General features: G+C 37.4%; 1 protein-coding gene and 1 pseudogene across 1 annotated transcript; both read right to left on the reverse strand.

Annotated features, from left to right (window-relative positions):
* Window positions 1-10,594: 10,594 nt before the first annotated feature.
* On the reverse strand, window positions 10,595-10,703 carry LOC125175911 (uncharacterized; annotated as a pseudogene).
* Window positions 10,704-15,429: 4,726 nt separating this feature from the next.
* Window positions 15,430-16,603, reverse strand: LOC125175350 (olfactory receptor 5K1-like). Its single transcript, XM_047875826.1, has 2 exons — window positions 16,359-16,603; window positions 15,430-16,114 (listed from the first exon to the last, which is right to left on the reverse strand). Exons 1-2 carry the CDS (start codon window positions 16,601-16,603, stop codon window positions 15,430-15,432), a joined length of 930 nt encoding a protein of 309 aa, XP_047731782.1.
* Window positions 16,604-17,667: the final 1,064 nt, after the last annotated feature.

Below are 17,667 nucleotides of genomic sequence, written 5' to 3' on the forward strand. Positions count from 1 at the left end.
CCAAGCATAAACCCATTCCTGGAATCTTCACTTTGTGCAAAGAGGTCCACAAGAAGGAGTACAAAATACACGTTCTAAATGGTGTTATATTCCTTCATAGAAAAGTAGATAAAGGAGCTTCCCCAATAAGATGATTATGAGAAGGGTTATAGAGAAAATAACAAGTTATTGGGGAGCCTGGGTGGCTCAGTTGGTTAAGTGTCCAACTCTTGATCTTGGCTCAGGTCATGATCTTGTGGTTCGTGGGTTCAAGCCTCACATTGGGCTCTGCAGTAACAGTGTGGAGGTTGCTTGGATTCTCTCCCTCCTTCTCTCTCTGCCCCTTCCCTGCTCACGTGCCCCCCTTCTCTCTCTCTCTCTCTCTCAAAATAAATAAACTTAAAAAAAGTTTTTTAAAAAATAAGTTATTGGTAAAAGGGGAAAAAAAGACTTGGAAGTAAACAGTACTTGTTGCAGCATCTTGGGACAACTGTGTACTCAGAGGTACTCTGCTTCAACTCTGAGTCACTTCGAGTTTTAGGTCTGCAATTGGTTCTGACGTTCACTGAGGGGCTGGGACTTTCTTTAAATGAGAAACATGAATCCAAAAGTCAATGTCTTTGAGTTTAGCTGTGCAAGGGTTGGTTAACAGTATTCAGTTGGGTCCTTTCCATCAGGGTGTCTTTGGGGAGATGTCTTTGTCAGTAGACAAAATCTCCAGACTGTAGATCATAGTAGAGGAGGTCTTCAGGAGAACATGCTGTAAAAAGGTTTTTCTACCAAGAATGGATTTTTCTTCAAGGTGTTTATCAGTTCTTTATAGTATTCAAGCATTTCTCCTTTGACTGGTATGGGCTTATAAGCCCCAGAGTCTAGGTCTTCCAGTTGTGACAAAGGAAGATCGTATATGTTTCCCAAAGCGTGTGGACCTTAGATTTTTATAACATAAGTGGCAGAGTCTTAGGTCAGGGTAAATTAAAAGCTTCTATAATTGTGGCTGTGTTTTAATTATGCCATTGATTCTTTCTGCTGGCCTTGATGATTGGGATGGTAGGTGCAGTGAAAATGCTGTAGAATAGATTAAATTTCACAAAGTGCCTTGCCTATTTGTCCTGTGAAATGAATTCCTCCACCGCTATGTAATTCAGATGAAATTCCTAGTTAGGTATGATTTTCTGTAATAATACCTTGACTTCTGCTGATGCAGGGACAGGCTTACACCCAATGAGAGTGCATGCATACCATTACCAGTACATATTTGTGTCCTTGTGAGGGGGACATATGGATAAAACCCACCAAACTTCAAAAGGTTCTAAAGGTAATGGGAAATGTGGCATAGAAATATGAGTAGGCTTCCCAGGATTATGAGTGTGGCAAATTAAACAATGGTAAATTTCTGCTGCAGTTTTATGAGGTGGGTTCTGCAAAAACTGTTGTCCCCAGTCCATCATTTTATCCATGTTCCAGAGGGTCATTTTATGGTTAAATTTTAAAATCATTTTCTATAGGCAGTCATGGACAGGCTATTTGGGCTGGACCAAAGGTGGTTGTTGGGATCAAATTTACAATTTGATTCTATCTACTTCTTTATTTCATTAATAGTGACATTATGTTGAATATCCTAAATTGTTTCAGGTCACTCAAAATGAGTTTGTTTAAGGTCTGTAAAGGAATTAAGGTTGACATTAATTTTAATGTGAAATGATTTTGTAAAGTTACAATTTTTTGCTATGCTATCTGCCATTTAATTGCCTTTAATTTCCTCCACGTTTGCTGCATAATGAGCAGGAATTTTAATTATAGATAGTTGTTTGGGTAGCTGAGTTGATCGAGTAATTTCAGGGCATAAGAATTATTTTTAATTTGTTGCCCAGTAGAAGTTAGAAATCCTCTGTTTCCAGACCATTCTGAAATACTTTGTAGCTCCAAAAGCATATCACCCTTTCCTGTATGTGTTGGCTGTTTTATCCTTTGCCTGTGTTAAAGCAAAAAGTTCAGGGGCACCTGGGTGGGTCAGTAGGTTGGGCATCTGACTTCAGCTCAGGTCATGATCTTATGGCTTGTGAGTTCGAGCCCCTCATCAGGCTCTGTGCTGACAGTTTGGAGCCTGGAGCCTGCTTTGGATTCTGTGAGCATGAGGATTAGGCACAACTGGGTGACAAGGTATAACTATTATTTATTGGTCTTAGGTCCTGGACAAATCTCTGCCCTTTTCCATGAGGTTTTTGTATGGGAAGAATTGGGATATTATAAGGGCTAGGGCATGGAATAATTAAACCCTTATTTAATATTCCTTGATCGTGGGTTTAACGTCTTTAATATCTTCAGTATTCAATGGGTATTGCTTAATATTGGGAAGTGGCTTAGAAGAGTCCATCTGAATTGTTATAGAAGGAGCAGAGTGTATGTGTCCAATGTCAGCAGAACATTTAAACCAAAGGATGTCAGGGACAATGTCAAGAAGCAGATGCTGTGTAATTTGAATTATGGGAAAGACAGGTATTGGTATTGACCCATTTATTGTAGATTCTTTTATGTTTTGTTGATCTGTTGTTTCTAGAGATATTTATCCCTTTTAAGAGAAAGAAATATGGTCCTGAAAGATCTTGAGAGAATCATGTCCTAGTGAATGAACAGGAATTGTGAGAATGAGTAGAAACTCGTGTGTGACCAGCAGTGGTCCCTGTTAAAAGGAGATAAACAAGGAGTTAAAAAGTCATAGGGTTATCGGAAACTCCCACCATTTGAAGTGTTTCTGTACTCTGAGGAAGGGGAAAAGAGAGGCTGGTGGAGTTAAGAACTGATACTGTTGCTCCTGTGTTTGTAAGAACTAATGGTACTTCATTCCCCCAAAATGGTAAGATCTGTTTCTCCTAAGGTGTTGATTAATAGTAGTTGGGAAATCCATGTTATCTTTGAAGCCTCCCTATTCTGTCATGTGAGCAAAAGGTGGAATTTTTTCAAGTGTTTTGGTTTGTATATGTCTTTTGAGTTTTAGACAATCTTTTGTTCAATGCCTAGGCTTTTTCTGATAATGATATGATAAACTCCTTTAATAATGTTTGGACCTTGATTTTTTTGTTGCTTTCTAGGAGTGGTAGTTAATTGGTGTGATTGAAAATCCATGATCTGTACACCCTGGACCTATAAATCCATGGCTTCCAAGGTTTTCTTTTTTTTTTTTTTTCTGTCTGCTGTAGAATGTGGGATAACTGAATGCAAATAAGGAATTATTTATTAATGCCATCTTACTGTTTTCTGGCTGTTTTATAGTCTTTTTGTTTCATTCTTTCTGTCACTGTGAGTTGATGATTTTTCTGTAGTGGTATGCTTTGATTCCTTTCTTTAGTATATCTATTGCAGTTTTTGGCTTTGTGGTTACCATGAGACTTTATGTACCACTTTAAATTCATTCCATTTTGATGGGAATTTTGTTTAATTCTACTTCCATCTATCATAAATAGGCACTAAATAATATCTATTTAAATATGCCCTTATTTTCTGATTCGTCAAAAGTAAAATGTCTGGATCAAAGTGCATGAATATTTCAAAGGTTTTTAATCTTTTTCGCTAACTTGCCATCCAGAAAGATCGTGTAAATCTGGGAGAAGTCCCTACTTCATGATACTCCCAACAGTTTGTCTATCATTATCCTTTTTAATTTTTGCCAAACTGATATCTCTTCTTTCTCCTCATCCCCAAAGATAAAATAAATAAAGCTTCAATGATGTTTTAATTTTCTTAATTTATTTTTTTAAAGGTTTTATTTGTAAGTAATCTCAACACCCAACCTGGAGCTCAAACTTACAACCCTGAGATCAAGAGTCACATGTTCAGGGGTGCCTGGGTGGCTCAGTCGGTTTAAGTGTACAACTTTGGCTCAGGTCATGATGTCATGGCTTGTGAATTTGAGCCCCAAATCAGGCTCTGTGCTGACAGATCATGGCCTGGAGCCTGCTTAGAATTCTGTGTCTCCCTCTCTCCCTGCCCCTCCCCAGCTCATGCTTTGTCTCTCTCTCTCTCCTTCAGAAATAAATAAACATTTAAAAAGTTTTTTTTAAAAAGTCTCATGTTCTACCAGCTGAACCAGCCAGGGGCCCCTTAATTTAAATTTAAATAAACTAAACATAGTTTCTTAAATTTATTGGCTATTTGTATTTCTTCTCTTTTTTATGTCCATTGGTCCTTCTTTCTATTTAGATGTTCACCTTTTTCATAGCAATTGTGAAAGCTCTTTATATGTTAAAGGTGTTAATCTTTAATCTCATAAATGTCTTAAATATTTTTCTTGTAATCTTATCTGGCTGTTAACTCTGTTTGTTTTTTTCTTAATTATATAGCAGTTTTAAAGTTTTACATAGTCATTGTAAGATGGTCTACCCAGGAGAACTGTGTTCTTGCCCACTAGTTAAAAGAGATAAAAAATTAATTCAGGAAACAGCTCCAAAGAGTTGCAAAGGCAAAAATGTCAAACATGGAATAGTAAGGCAACCCAGAGATTACTCATGGTGGGAAGTTCCAATAGGGAGGGAGGAGTGGTATTAACAGAATCCATGATTCTGGCCACATGCAGCGTTTTCCTTCAGGAGCTGGAATTAATGAGGAGGCTGGTTGTGCTGGAGACACTGCTTGCAGCAGAGAAAGAGGGGGGAAATACTGTGATTTCTTTCCCCAGACTCTTTAATTTCTTATCAGTACCTCCCATTGTCCAAATCTAGCCAGAAGCTACTTGAAAGGAGTCTGGGAAACAAGAGTTTAGAGAGGTCATTTGATTATGAAACAAAACACAGGAGAAGTTGGGAAATGGATTGAGGGCAAACATGCAAATGATCAGAAGAATCTCATACTTCAGTTATTCTGTTTATGATTTCTAGATTTGCTGTTTTGGTAATAAAGTCCTTTCTCAAGATTACTTCCTCTACTATTTGTATTTGGTTTGGATTCTTACATATTTTGTTCATAGGAAATATAGTTTGATTTAAGATGTGAACAGAAATCCAACCTTATTTCTAAATGACAGGCTAGTTTTCCCAACACCATTCTTTCTCCATTGATTTGAAATTACACCTTTAAGATATTTTGGAATCTTATTTTATTTTATTAAGTTTATTTGTTTATTTTAAGAGAGACAGCATGTGAACAGGAGAAGGACAGAGAGAAGGGTAGAATCCCAAGCAGGCTCCATCCTGTCAGCACAGAGCCTGATGCGGGGCTCGAACTCATGAACATGTAGGTCATGACCTGAGCTGAAATCAAGAGTCAGACACTCAACCAACTGAGCCATCCAGGAACCCCAACATACTTTGAGCTTTTAAAGTAATTTGGGTTTATTTCTGTACTTTTATCTAGTTCCATATATATATATGTATGTATATATATATATATATATATATATATATATATATATATACTTGTATATTTTGACAGCCTACCATATTGCCTTGTGTACTAAATGTTTGTGACAAGCACTTATTCTTCCAGATGATTCTTAGTATAATTTTGTGTAATTAGGAAAAAAAATATGAGAATTAGAAGAAGTGGAGATGTTTTAGGTGTGCATATTAAGTTAGTACCCACCTGAAACTGTACTTCTTACTTTTACTTTTTGAGTTCACCACAGAAAAGCATATCAAAGTTTAAAGACCTATGTAGCCCACCCACCATGCTCGTCTCCCTTAGGTTTCATGGTCACTAACCACAGTCCCAGAGAACAACCAGTACAGACTGGGGAAGAAGGGCAGGGGCCCTGGGTGAAACATGGGCAAGAATAACCTGGAATTGATAGGTTATTTGGCATCTAGAAAATCTTGCATCTGAATTAGTGATAAAAATATTAATCAAAGATAAAAACCAAAGTGATTATTAGGAAGGAAAATTTTGTGTAAGAAAGGAAACATCATCATAGTACCCTTATGTGTTTTTCCTATGAACAAAATTTATGCAGTCATACGAATATTGATAAAATAATAATTCTAATATAGCTGTATTGAAAGGGTTAGGGATGTGAAGAACTAAGTATGGAAATTCTCATATTTGTATGAATTTAATAATTTTTAAAGCTGAAAAGTCAACAAATGGCAACATATACATATGATTTTAAAATACGGACATGTTTAACATAAGCATAGATAAAAGAGTTGAAAGTGGTTGTAGGGATTGATATTTCTTCATTAAAAACTGAAGTTTTGGGGCGCCTGGGTGGCTTGGTCGGTTAATCGTCCGACTTCGGCTCAGGTCATGATCTCACGGTCCGTGAGTTCGAGCCCCGTGTCGGGCTCTGTGCTGACAGCTCAGAGCCTGGAGCCTGTTTCAGATTCTGTGTCTCCCTCTCTCTCTGCTCCTCCCCTGTTCATGCTCTGTCTCTCTCTGTCTCAAAAATAAATAAATGTTAAAAAAAAAATTAAAAAAAAAACTGAAGTTTTAGGGGGGATAAAGTGATCTTGAATAAGTATATGAAGTATTTAATGAATACACACTTAGAACTAAGAGCAAGGATTAGCTTGCTCAATATGCCACAGTTAATAAGTGACAACCTGGATTTACACACAGGGGAAGGCTTAGAGGAGAACTAGAATAGAGTTAAAAACTAGTCTGCAAACTAGGGCTAGAAGGGAAATTCTTGACTTGATGAAGAACATTTTTGAAAAAACTACAGCCAAGGTCCACTTCAGAATGGCAGCATAAGTTTCATGGCCCAGTTCCTCAAAAGAAGAATAAATGGTGAAAATTATATATTAAAAAACACGATTTAAAAATCTCTGGAGGGGAACGTGGGTGGCTCAGTTGCTTAAGTGTCTGACTTTGGCTCAGGTCATGATCTCACCAGCTTGTGAGTTCAAGCCCCACGTCGGGCTCTGTGCTGACAGCTCAGAGCCTGGAGCCCACTTTGGATTCTGTGTCTCCTCCTCTCTCTGCTCCTCCCCCACTCATGCGCTCGCTCTCTCTCTCTCTCTCTCTCTCTCTCACTCTCTCCTTCAAAAATAAACAAACGTTTAAAAAAATATCTGGAAAATGGGGTGGCCACCCAAGTGCTCCAGTGGGGTTGGACCATGGAGGTGGGGCCACTGATATACTGGGTGGCGGTTTGCAGGGCTGCTGGGTGATAAGGACCAGCTGAGGGTCTATGACAGGCTTGGAGCTCTGTTGGACGAGCTGGCAGTTGTGCACCCCAACTATAAACAGGAGGAGGAAGAGCGCCTCTACTACTGCCTAGACAGGCTCAAGAACGTGCTGGCGGCCAGCGCAGGTGGCATGCTTGCTTCCATTCGGTGTCTGCCTGGGCCTCCTGTAGATGCTGCTGATCCTGCACTATGATGAAACCAGCATGAGGTGAAGTATGGCAACATCAGGTTGCCTGACATGGACAATAAGATGCTGATGGACATCAACATGACGCCCATTGCTGCTTTGCTCTGTACACCTGTTCTCATCAGTGGCCATGAGAGGTTTGTGGTTTGGGCTCTGTGCCCACATTAACCTGTGAAAACTGAAATGTGTGGACCCAAGGCTCACCTGAGACACCCAGCAAGTCTATAGCTCTTCTACTCTGTCCTAGGACCCCTGACTCCAAGGCCAGGGATTGCTCCCACCTCACATCACCTCATGAGCTTGAACCTGGAACTGTGGCCACTCTGATTTCAGGCAACGGCAGTCTGGGTAGGCTAATGGTGCCAGCATCCCTCCCACTGCCCACTGGTTTTTTGGCACCAAGTGGATGATATTCCTGGCTGTGGGCATGTATGCCCTCTAAAAGAGAAAGAAAAAGAGATCTGTGGAAATTGTGCTAAGAGCATGCAGCAAGTGAAAAAACATTCATTCAAGAAAATATATTAAAACTTGGTAAGAACAGTGAGAATCTACAGCCTTTGAATCATAACCTGCTCTCTGCCTGTGCCTTCCCAGCTCGGTCTGACAAAAGGTCCACTTCACTCAGGTGCAGCCAAGGACACAGAACTCCCTCCTTGTATCTCTCCCACCCACCAGTCGTAGACTATATTACTTCCCACAAGGGCCAGGCCTACAGCCTTTCTCACCTCCTTCCAGCTATGTGTTGTGGAGATTAAATTCTAGGTGAGTGTGATCGAGTTTGTGGATCCCTTCTTCCACCCAGTCCACACTCGTAAGGTAGAGACTCTACCCTAGGTGTGGCATAACAAAAATACCAGGCCCTGATCACCTTGGGACCGAGCTCAGTTGTCAGGCAGTTGTTCCAGACTGGAAGGAGCAAGCTGAGATCAGAGGCTGCTTGCGGTGCCTACCTGGTGACCCATGCTTTTTTCTTTTTTTTTTTTTTTAATGTTTATTTTTAAGAGAGAGAGAGTGCAAGTGGAGAAGGGGCAGAGAGAGGGAGAGAGAGACACAGAACCCGAAGAAGGCTCCAGGCTCTGAACTGCTAGCACAGAGCCCGACATGGGGCTCAAACTTAATAGCCATGAGATTATGACCTGAGCCAAGTCAGATGCTTAACTGACTGAGCCACCTGGGCGCCCTCCCCACCCCCCACACTTCCAGTGACCCACTCTTAAAGCTGGGGTATCACATGGAGAGAAGTGGGTCACTATCACTACTCCCATGTCTAGGAATTGAGTCTTAGAGATTTTACCCAAAAGGGAAGAAAGGCCTTAGGAACAGAGACGTCAAAAGTGTCCCCAAAGAAAGTGACTTTATGGCAAAAGGAGATTAATAGATTGGTGGAATCATTGGTGAAACTTCAGGCCAGCTGGTTTGCCTGGAAAGATGCAGGGTGGGAGAAAGTGGGGAGGAGCCTGCCTCAAGTTAGAACAAGCCTCAAATATTATCCTCAAAAACCATGCTTCAAAGGGACCCAAATTTAATCGCTTATGAATGCGGAACAACTTATTCCCCATAGCATGAAAAAAAAAGAGAGTTCATGCTATTGCTGGGAGTTAGTGGGGCCTAACAGTGGGATATGATCAAAGAAAGAGATGAAAAGACCTCTGCTAAAATCATGGTCATCCCAAGTGACTGTGAGCATGTTGCATCCTCTGGAGAGCAACAACAAAGGCTTTACACTGCAGAGGAAATGGACTTCATATGCATGCGCGCGCGCACACACACACACACACACACACACACACATCGACCAACTCACTAAACAAATAAACAAGGATAAAACAAAACCTCAGGATGAATGAACATCCAGAGTTCTAAACTATTTTATCTTAAATGCCCAGTTCCCAACCAAAAAAGTCATGAGACAGGCGAAATGTGTGACCCATACACCAGAAATTAGCAGGCAACACAAACTGCCCATGAGAGCAATCATATATTGGATTTTTTTTAATGTTTATTTATTTTTGACAGAGAGAGAGAGAGCATGAGCAGGGAAGGGGCAGAGAGAGAGGGAGACACAGAATCTGAAGCAGGCTCAAGGCTCTGAGCTGTCAGCACAGAGCCCGACACGGGGCTCAAACTCACAGACCATGAGATCATGACCTGAGCCGAAGTTGGACGCTTAACCGATGGAGCCACCGAGGCGCCCCCATGTATTGGATTTAATAGAAAAAAAACCCTTAAAAATAATCATGATAAATATGTTCACAGAACTAAAGGAAGTAAATATTAACTTTAAGTAAAGGAAGGCATGAATGCCATGTTATGTAAATAGAGACTGTCAATAAAGAGACACAAAGTGTAAAAAACAATTAAATGGAAATTCTATAATTGAAAAGTACAACTGAAATAAAAAATTCACTTTGGAAGCTCAACTGTAGATTTAAACTGATGGAAGAATTAGTAGTTTTGAAGTTATATCAACAGAGAGTATGCAATCCAAAGGATGCAGAAAAAAAAGAATGAGGAGATATGCAGAGCCTGAGAGAAATAAAGACAACACTAAATGTCAGCATATGCATGCGGGAGTACCAGGAAAACACATTTCTGATGAAAGACTTGTATAAAGAGCTCCAAGTTGTTTGTTGATAAAAAATCAACAAATAGCAAACAAGCAATCCAATAAAAATTGGGCAAAAGGTCTGAACAAGCACTTTACCAGAGAAGAAATACAGATGGCAAATAAACATATGAAAAGCTGCTCCACATTATTTGTCATTAGGGAACTACAAATTAAAACAATAATGCCATACCTAAAAGAATGGATAAAATTTAAAAAAATAAATAAACCCAACCAATTGCTGGCAAGAATATGGAATGACAGGAACACACACACACATCCTCTCTCTGCTAGCTATCAGGGCCTAGGAGCAATGACATTGCAGAAACAATTAGCATACCTATGGCCCAGATCTTGGTTTCAAATACCATTATTCAGTCAAAGGAACTATAGCTCCTTGGAGAAATAGCAGATTCAGTGACGAGGGCAGGAAATAAATCTACAGGATGAGCTTGGAGCATCCTGTAATGCCAGAAAGTTAAAAAAAAGAAAAAGAAAAGAAAAGAAAAAAGAAAAAGGCTAAACAACAAACAAAAAAAACCCCACCCTGCATACGCGGTCATGGTGCATGTCAAAGGGACACAGGAACCACCAGAAACATCTCCTAATGGCCAAAGCTAGAATGATTTGAGCAGTAAAGTAGTACTTACTTAATAAAGTAGTACTTATTTATATCAAAGTAGTACTTAATTATATCAAAGTATAAAATAAATATCCATTAATCCATTAATTACATACTGATGTAAATAGATGATTAAACTGATAAGAACAGATACTACACTTGATCTTAGCCAAAAGGCTGAGAAGCGATATAAATAGATGATTGAATAAATAAACAAACAAATAAATAAAGTGAATAGACAAATCTGTGCAGAAGAATTCCAGTTTATATAGATACTTTGCCCCAGGGAGCTGGACCATTTCTTTTCTCTCTTTAGTTGTGGGCTTGCTGACAAAGAACACAGTAAGAGAAGGTGGAGAAAGAGCAACTTTACCAGGAAGAAACCTGGCAAACACTACTTCAGCCAGATGGTCAAGGTCAACATCAAAAGTTATATAAGTTATGAGGATAGTATTTGCCACTGATAGGATATGATTAAAATGACAATTTTTCTCTGTGGTCTTTCTCCTAAAAAGCTACCTCTGCAGTCTAGTCATGAGAAAAACATCAGAAGAATCCCAATTGAGGGACATTCTACAGAATGCCTGATTAGTACTCCTCAAAACTTACAAAGGACATCAAAAGCAAGGAATGTCTAAGAAACTGTCACAGATAACATATCCTAAGAGAGACCTAAAGAGACATGATGACCAAATATAAAGTGATATGCTGATGGGATTCTGGAGCAGAAAAACACAGGATTAAACTATGGAAATCTGAATAAAATATGAATTTCACTTCATCATAATGTATCAATATTGGCTCGTTAATAATAACAAAGGTACCATACTAATGTAGGATATTAATGATGTGGGAAAATGGGTGTGTGATATATGGGAATTCTCTATACTGTCTTTATTATTTTCTATAAATCCAAAACTGTTCAAAAAATTTTTAAAAACTTATTAAAAAGTCTTTGAGGTAGGGGCGCCTGGGTGGCTCAGTTAAGCGTCTGACTCTTGATCTTGGCTCATGTTGTGATTTTGCAGTAATGAGATTGAGCCTGCATTGGGCTCCACGCTGACAGTACGGAGACTGCTTGGGATTCTCTCTGCCCTTCCTGCTCTTTGTCTCTCTCAAAATAAATAAATAAACATTAAAAAAAAAAGACTTTGAGGTAAAGTTCTTGTTTCTCAGAATGAAGCCAGATAACACTTGAAGGAAAAACAATCACCATTTTTCTGTCTCCAATTATAATAATTGATTCAAATAATTATTGTCATTGGATGCTAAAACCATTGATGAAAAATTATTAGGGAACAAGAAATGCACATGGTATCAGTATATCACCCTACAGATTAGATTTTAAAAGCAAGGAAATCAGTTATCTTTATCATAGAAAGAGCTGATGAATACTGCCTTGAATGAAGTAATCAGTTAACAAGACAAACTGATGTTATAGGTCTCATGATGCGAGAAGGAAAAAAACCAGCACATCTGGTGTTGCTGAACTATTTAATTTAAATTAATCATGAGGAAATGTCACAAAAATAGAGATTGTGGGATATTTTACATGATGTCTGATGCAAATATTTTAAAAAATCTTAAATGTCATGAAAGAAACAAAAGCCAGAAGTTTCTTCTAGATTACAGGAAGCTATAGAATGATAATAACCAAAAGTAAATAGTGACATTTAATTGAATTCCTGATGACAAAATAAATTGCTATCAAGGACAATTTGGGGAAAATGGGAAAAATTTTAATGTGAACATTGTATTAGGTGATGTTAAATTTCTTGAGGATAGTAATGATATGACAATGTAGGAAATGTCTTTGTTCTTTTGAGATATATGTTGAAGGATATGTGGGTAAACTGTCATAGTGTTATCATATATATGTATATGTACATATGTGAATTAAATATATATATGTACACATTTATAGATGGATTACCAGGCAATATGGTAAAATGTTAATTAATAGTCTTGGTTTAAAAAAAAATCATGAGCATTCTCTCAACTTTTCTGTAGGTTTGAAATATTTCAAAATAAATTTAAAGGAAAATGTCACTAATTCACATTTTCTTGAATCTCTGCCCACTTTACAGCGTAGTTTCTTGAATGTTTTCCTCTCTTGCTACTTTTACTTCTCTGAGCTGTGTACAATGTGACTTAGTGGTTAGGAACATGGATTCTGGAGCTAGATAGCCTGTATTTGATCCCTGAACTCCAAATTAATATTTCTGTGGACAAATTGTGCAATTTCTGTGTCCCCCATTTTTTCAGTGGGGTTATAGGAAATTAAAATATAGAAATAAAAGTAAAATATGTAACAAAACACCAAATATTTAAACGGATACTGGTGAAAAGTTATTTATAAGCTAAAAGAATGTCTGAGAATTAATTTAAAATCAAGTATAAAATGAAAGATGAGGCAAGAGACATGAATGTATTAGTTAATATTTATTCAGCTGCAATAAAAGCATTTTTCCTAAACAAGTTTAACAGTTAGAAGGTCTATTAAATTTTGAAACCAGAAGGGATGGTTAATTCCAGTGACTCTGGGTTTGTTTCTATGTGATTCCCTCAGCTACGTGCACTTGTGTGTGTTGACTTCGTCTCTAGGCAGGTTTCTCCCTTGATGGCAAAATGGATGTAGACTGTGCCAGATTTCATATCCACACAGCATGGCATTCAGAGGAAGGAAGACTACCTTTTTTGTGGATCTGTTTTAAAATAAAGGAACCACGTATTCCAGAAACTTCTACAAAATTACCTCTTTTGTTTCATTGGACCCAAATACGTCATGTACTCTTCCCTTAACAGACCTCTAGGATTCAGTGTTGATAAGAGTTGCGGGTGGATGGTACAGAAATACGTAACAAAACTTGTGGTACCCCTAGGAAAGGGAGAGGGAATCAATGTATGTGAGTCTGACAATTAAAAATATCCTCTAAAGTAGGGAGTGAATAAAAGGAACAACACTCATCTAACTCAGCTATCTGGATTTCCTTTATACTCTTAAAAAGAGTTTAGGACCCTATAGAGCTTTGTTTATGTGTTTATTATTATTGATTGATTAATTCAAAAATAAAAATAACAAACCTATTACATATTAACTTAATTATATTAAAATATATTAAAGGAAATGGTTAGTGAATGGCCAAATGTGTCAGGCACCTTACTAAGTATTAGTGAAAGGAAATCAGTTATGACTAGGTTGATATTCACAGGAAGAATATAGGCTTTTATTTTATTACCCAGTAGTAGTTACAATTGCCTATTTTTTCTTTAAAATGTTGCTGATATCTGTACACTCCTCTACTTTTATTCAGTTTCAGCTCTCATTGTCTAATATATGAATCATTACAGTGAGTCTTATTGTGTCCAGCTTCATTGCATTCAATTGCCAGATTAGTTTTCTGAAAGATACAATCATACTACCCTGTTCTAGGAAGAATTTGCTGTCTGATGCCTCTGAGATAAATTCAGATTCCTTTGGGTGGCATATAAGATTCTCAATAACCTGATACACTTCCACCTTTATTTCCCATATTCAGGAACATCTGAACAACAACTTTCTTACTCTCTCCATGGTTCACCTCCTTTATCCCCCATTCCCAAGGCCACGCTTATTTCCATAAACATCGGCTGTGGTCATACTTATTCCTTTTTTCCTGCAAATATCATTTTTAAAATAATTTTTAGGGCACATTTTACTTTTGATACTGCATAAGAACTCAGTACACAAAGATACAGGGATCTCCATTTTCTGAACTCCCAAGCAGCATTGATACAAATTCTAGCTTGATCTGAATGACTTGGATGAACTTGAGCAAGCTACTCAGTTTCAAAGTATGAGATTTTTACTGAGAAAAAACATGAAAAATCATGTCTAACCAATATATATGAAAGGTCTAGCTTTGTGCCTAGCAGATAGTATGTTCTCAGTAAATTATTTTTCTTTCATATTTGCATATATAAGTGATCAGTAAATCTTTTTTGTTCAGGTATTTAGGTATTTAGAATTTTCACTATTTTCGGCCTAATTTATGCTTTACAGCATTCCCAAATTTTTGTTAATGCTGTGAATATGTCAGTAATTTACATTGGAATCCGTACAGTTGGTGTAATTGCTAATAACAAGACAAGTAATAATATCAGAGAGAAAAAAATCATTTAGTTTCATGTATTCAGAATTTCACTTTACTTTTGATGGATGTCTAATCAAACGGCATGAAAATATCCAAATCCATAGGGATTTCAGAATAAGTAGCATCTATTTCAACTATAGATTGATAAATAATCAGTCAACAGATACTTTATTTCAGAGAACTTGAGAGTAAAATTGACAAACACTAAAGATGAAAATATTCTTGATTTGAAAATAGGTATTCCGTGTGAATTAATATTCAAACATAATCTCTTGAATAAACTCAAAATTGAGAATCAAGTATATCCAGTTTACTTCTGACAGGTGGTGTTAAGAAGGGATTAATTCTTGAGAACTTGGAATGTGCCAGAGTTTGTAAGATTATGCTTTGAGGTTCCAAAAATTTGTCAATTCCAAATGGAGGCAATCTTTATATATATAATGACTTCTATTCCTAGTATTTGTAGAAAATTGTAACTCATTACACTTTGAAACAATTAGTTAATAGTTTGACTAATTTCATTGTGACACAGTTTATGACCTCAAGAATAATTATTTAGTTCATTCCTGCTGGGAGCTAGTCGCTCAGATTTCAAAATACATTGTAGCAGAAATTCTCCTTGCTGAACTTATTTATTTGACTTATACACTCTCATGTTTTAGTAATTTAATATTTTATATACAAAGTGATCATTTTCTACTTTCTCAATATTCCATATTTTGAAAAGCATTTTATCAAATTTAAGTTAATTTTCCACAGGGGATGAAATTTTTTTCAGAATGTTATAAAACTTTCTTCATAATTTTTTTCATAACATTTAATACTTCCTTATTTCTTAGACTATAGATAAAGGGGTTTAATAAAGGAATTACTAGAGTATAAAAAATAGCAACAGGTATATCTTTATCCTCTTCTTTAACTGAATTTGGTCTAATGTACACAAAAAGAAGAGAACCATAGAATATTGAGACAGAGAGAAAGTGGGATGCACAAGTAGATAAAGCTTTGCCTCTTCCTTCTTTGGACTTCATTTTGAAAATCGTGAAGAGGATGCAGAGATAAGAGATTAGAACTATGATAATAGAGAAGACTTGAATTGACCCTGAAAAGATAAATATCATCAATTCATTGATAGAAGGGTCAACACAAGAGAGTCTGTATAATGGAAGAACATCACAAAAAAAGTGATTAATTTGATGAGACCCACAGAAAGTTAACCTAAAGAGAAACCCTATATGAATCACAGAATGCAAGTTTCCAGCTATGTAGGCCCCTGTGGTCATCTGAATGCAGAGTTTCTTTGACATCATGGTGTGGTACTGTAGTGGGCTGCAAATGGCCACATAACGGTCGTAGGCCATTGCTGCCAAAAGAAAGCAGTCTGTAGTTTCAGCAAGGCAGAGAAAATAAAATTGTGCCATGCATTCATAAAGGGAAATCATTCTGTCCTTAGAAAAGAAGTTCTCTGGGGCGCCTGGGTGGCGCAGTCGGTTAAGCGTCCGACTTCAGCCAGGTCACGATCTCGCGGTCCGTGAGTTCGAGCCCCGCGTCAGGCTCTGGGCTGATGGCTCGGAGCCTGGAGCCTGTTTCCGATTCTGTGTCTCCCTCTCTCTCTGCCCCTCCCCCGTTCATGCTCTGTCTCTCTCTGTCCCAAAAATAAATAAACGTTGAAAAAAAAAATTTAAAAAAAAAAAAAGAAAAGAAGTTCTCTAACATCTTTGGGGTAATGGCACAAGAACAACAAGAATCCATTAGAGCTAGGTTGCCCAGAAAGATGTACATTGGTGTGTGAAGACGACACTCTGTAAAAATCAATGCCACCAGGCCAAGGTTCCCCACCATAGTGATCAGATAGATAGTAAGAAACACCACAAAGAGTAGGCTCTTCAATTCTGGGTGATCTGTAAATCCTATGAGGATAAACTCAGTTGTCAAGGAGTGGTTATCCTCAATCATATCCACCTTCTCTGTTGAGATAAGAATTCTGGAGACATAAAATTCTAATTAGAGTGTGTCTAATTTTCCTTTCACATTTTAATTTTTATAACAAAGAGAGTAGCTTCTGCAAACTTCTGTTACTATCTCTGGACACAGGCACACAAATCTCTAGGGGATATTCCTTCTTCTAAAATGTCAGCTTTATAACCTCAACTCTGAAACTCTGGATTCCCAAGAATATTTTTATAATTCCAAGGAGAATTCTTACAGTGGAAAAGTTTTGTCTTTATGGATTCATGCATGAATAGTGTACAAATATAACGTACCCATATTTGGTACATTGATGTCAATTTTTGTATTAAAGATCCTTAAAATTTTAAATCAATTTTCATATATACACATTTTTTAACTGAGCAAGAAGTTTTCATATATTCTTCCAGTTGAGTAAATATTTGAAAATAGCATACAAAAGATATGTTAAATTTATATATTAGGAATAGTATGAAGATTACTAAGAATTAAGAAGACTATCATCTTTAAAGAAAATTACTTTGGATATCTAAAGAAATAAATATCCATGTATTGTCACCTCTCTCATTCCTGTTCCCCGTATTACACTCATTTCCATAAAAACTGACTCTTTCCATGCCCTCATTCCTGTTGATTTTTGCCCAGATATCTAAATCCTTTCCTTCTTTATGTACAGTTTACATATAATGCTGCTTAATATTAAGTTTTAACTAAATGCCCTAGACCACACTGATTATCACTTTCTGAATCCTCAAGTATTTCTTATATACATAACACAATCTAGAGTTGCTTGTCTACATGGCTTTTTTTCTCTTTTTTAAAATTTATTTTAAAAATTTTAACCTTCATTCATTTTAGAGAGACAGAGCGCGAGTAGGAGAGGGGCAGAGAGAGAGGGAGACAGACTCTAAAGCAGGCTCCAGGCTCCGAGCTGTCAGCACAGAGCCTGAAGTGGGGCTCGAACTCATGAACCACAAGATCATGACCTGAGCCGAAGTTGGACCCTTAACCGACTGAGCCACTCAGGCACCCCCCCCCCTTTTTTTAGTAAA

This window comes from Prionailurus viverrinus, chromosome C2 (assembly GCF_022837055.1).
Source record: "Prionailurus viverrinus isolate Anna chromosome C2, UM_Priviv_1.0, whole genome shotgun sequence".
NCBI lineage: Eukaryota > Metazoa > Chordata > Mammalia > Carnivora > Felidae > Prionailurus > Prionailurus viverrinus.